At 61.8% G+C, this 3,252-nt stretch overlaps 1 protein-coding gene across 1 annotated transcript; it reads right to left on the reverse strand.

Moving 5' to 3' along the window:
- Positions 1-295: 295 nt before the first annotated feature.
- LOC102377794 (cilia- and flagella-associated protein 45-like) lies at positions 296-3,037 on the reverse strand (the record flags this gene model as incomplete). The annotated part of the gene is made up of 7 exons (XM_006039362.1): positions 2,939-3,037; positions 2,580-2,750; positions 2,342-2,475; positions 1,551-1,686; positions 1,226-1,393; positions 670-848; positions 296-425 (listed from the first exon to the last, which is right to left on the reverse strand). Coding segments are annotated over exons 1-7 (1,017 nt in total), but the record flags the coding sequence as incomplete, so codon positions are not given.
- Positions 3,038-3,252: the final 215 nt, after the last annotated feature.

The raw sequence follows: 3,252 nt of genomic DNA on the forward strand, positions 1-3,252 counted from the left end.
GTCCAAGTGGAGGGACTGAGAGAGATGCCAGCGGGACGCCCCAGCACGGATCCACTTCTCTCGCTTCTTTCTCGGCAACTTCCCGGAGCAGGATGGTGCCGAGCCCAGCTTGAGCCTGCCAGACCCACCATGGCCTGGGTGTGCAGTGCAGCCCTCCTGCGTGGCACCCACGGGGCACTGGGGAGGTGACCCTGCCCTCGAGCAGCCGGGCCAGTGCACATGGGGCAAGGCCAGATCCGCACTGATGGGGATGGCCAGGATGAACCCCTCCCCTCCCTTGCAGTGCCATTCATACCCGTAGCTCTTCCAGGTGCAGCTGCTGCAGGCAGTCCCGTATCTGCTGGGCCTCCAGGTCCTGCAGCTCAGCCTGTATGGCCCTCTCCTTTTCCTTCTCTTCAATTTGCTTCTCAATCTGGCACCTCCCCCTGAGTGAAACACAAGAATTGTCGCACGTGCTGCCCGCTGGCCCCGGGCTCCTTGCCAGCAGGACCTCTGCAAGACCAGCTGGTCTCAAGGTTTGCTCCCTGGCTGCCATCCAGCGGCCAAGCAGGTGAGACTGAGCCTGGGGCACCCCTATCTCGGCCTCCATGCGAGGTGCTGCACGTGGGAAGTGCCCACGTTTGAGGCAGCCCCTTCCTGGTCGTGCTGGGGCAGACCCTTCCCGCTCACCGGATCAGCTCCTGCTTCCTCTTCTCCTCCAGCTCTTCCTGCATCCGGACGACCTTCTGACGCTTCACTTCCATGTTCTGATCTAGGCGCAGCTCCTCCTGTTTCAGCTCCTTCTCCATCTGCTGCTTCTCTATCATCTGGGCGTCCAGGACAGCGTGGCACCTGGCATCCACGATCATCTGCAAGGCAGAGCGCCAGGCTGGTCCACGCCACATTCAGCGACAGCAGCAGGGGAGAGGGACCCAGATGTGGGGCACAGAGCAGGGAAGAGACCCAGGGCTGTGGGGGCTCCAGTGGGGAGCAGGGCTCAGACCTATTCCTGGCTCTGCCACTGACTGTGTGTGTGCCCTTGGGGGAGCCCCTTGCCTGTCTCTTGGTGTCTGCACATCTCCAGTGAGCGCAGAAGGGAGCGCAGGGCTCGGGGCAGGCCCCAGGGAAGGAGATGCAGCACGGCTCTGCCTTCCGGGGGAGAGCACTTGGAGCCTGGGGGCAAAGGGGCAGCAGGGGGAGAGGGGCAGGGAAGAGAGGAGCTGCAGAGCCTGTGCCCGTGGCCCACCTTCTCCATATCCTTGATCTCATCTTCCTGCTCCAGGCGCATCCTGTAGGCCCGCTGCAGCAGGTAGTTGCCTCGCTCCTCGGCCTCCTTCTCCAGGTCGCTCTTCTGTACCTTCTGCTTTAGAAGAATCCTCTCTTTCATGGCCTTTTTGCGCTGGGCCACAGCGGCCTGGAGGGGAGAAGCAGGTTGCTAGCAGCCCCTGGCAGGCGGGGACCTGGTCCCCTGCCCACGTGGTCAGCCCTGGCAGACGCCCACCCCATCCCACAGCACCAGGCACCCTGCCTCGAAACCACCTAGCACAGGGGAAGCAAGAGGAGGCGACTACCATCGTGGCGTCCCTCTCAGCTTTGTAGGCTGCTGCCTTGGCCTGCCGATCCTCAATGACGCACTGGGCCTTAATGCGCTCATACTCTGCCCTGCTCAGGATGAGCGTCTGCTGGGGCGGTCTCTCTCTAGGAAGGCTGGGGATGGGCAAGAGGGCACGGGAGAGTCGGTGTCAGGGCATGGAGTCTCCCTTCCCTGAACCAGGTTAATATTATAATAATAATAATAATAATAATAATAATAATAATAAATGCTAAATGCACTAGTGTTTATTCCCTGCCCCACTTCCCCCATTTCCGCGGCGATGGAATGACATGTTGTGACATCACAAAGCCGTGCCTGGCGCTGTACATAGTGGCTGGAGATGGGCCCCTGGCCCAGCCCTAACCCAAACCCCCCTCAACCCCGCTCGGCCTCTCCCGGGGCCTGCGGTGTCCAAGCAGCATCTGATTCTGTCCCAAACCGTTCAGGCCCACGGGGTCCTTCCCCTCCTCTCCCCCTGGTCCAGCCCTACGTGTGGTGGGATCAACGTGGAGACGCCTCTCGTTTTAAATCAATGAGGAGGGCCCACAGCTCATGTCTGAGGGTTTGTGCTGCTCCTGCCCTGCCACAGGAGCTGCTTCCCCACACCTCAGCTCTTCTCTGATCCCACCCAGGCGTTTCAGGGCTGCTTAGTCCCCCTCCAGGAGGTCAGTGTAAGTGGTATGGGCTAGCGTGGCACCACAGCCCTTCTGCGGGGTAGCCACAGACCACAGAGCCCCTGACAGCGCCTCCAAGCATGTGCCGCCTTACACTAGTTCGCGGACATAGTCTTTCGTGACAATCAGGGTGGTCTTTGGCTTATAGGGCTGGTCAACGGGCGGGGACAGATCGTGAGCCCCATGTGGCATCGTGGCGAGGTAGGCAGGCCGCGACTGCTGCAGGTTCTGCAAGGAAGGAAGGAAGGGGTCTCCTCTGGGCTCCTTCTGGGTCCGGAGGGATAGACAGGGGCCAGGAGCAGGCGCAGGGCATGGCTCTGCCAGCCACTCACCTTCGTCTTGGGCTTGAGCACCGGCATCGTCCTGGTGTTATACCCTAATTGGGGCAGGGGCTGCATTGGGGCCCGCACCCAGGCCACCTTGCCCTTGGCGTTGGGCTGGCCAGGAGGCGGCGGTGGAAGCACCTTCCCCCGAGGTGCTCCTGCTTCGTGCAGCTGGGGGAGCTGGGGGAGGAGGAGAGATGCTCGGCAGAAGCCCCCCTGCCACCCCTTCCCCAGCGCCCAGCCGCCAGGCTCCTGCCCCCACCCCGCGCCGCGGCCGGGCAATGGGCAGCGGCAGCCGAGGTCCCGGGAGAAGCTCCTCTGCCCAGGCGCCGTGGGAAGACACTGGCTCTTCACACCCCATCACCTACCACGAGTGTGGTTTTCGAGGGGCCTTGTGCCGGCTGGGGCTCTGGCACTGAGGGCACCACGGGCTGCTTAGCCGGGCTAGCAGGGCTTGGCAATGCCATCTTTTCAGCCTGAGGCTCCGCAAAGGGCCCGGGGCCCGGGGCAGAGGCGCCCCGAGCAGTCACACTGGGCCTACCCTAGCTACCCTATTTCCTATCCTAACTGTCTGAGGTTTAAACTAGGTATATCTATCTCCAATCTGAACTCCTTCTCTCTATCTAATATCCTCGAACTTGCTACTATGTCAACTCCAACGTAACCAGCTCCTCACTGTGAA

Source organism: Alligator sinensis, unplaced genomic scaffold, assembly GCF_000455745.1.
Source record: "Alligator sinensis unplaced genomic scaffold, ASM45574v1 scaffold2787_1, whole genome shotgun sequence".
Classification (NCBI taxonomy): Eukaryota; Metazoa; Chordata; order Crocodylia; family Alligatoridae; genus Alligator; species Alligator sinensis.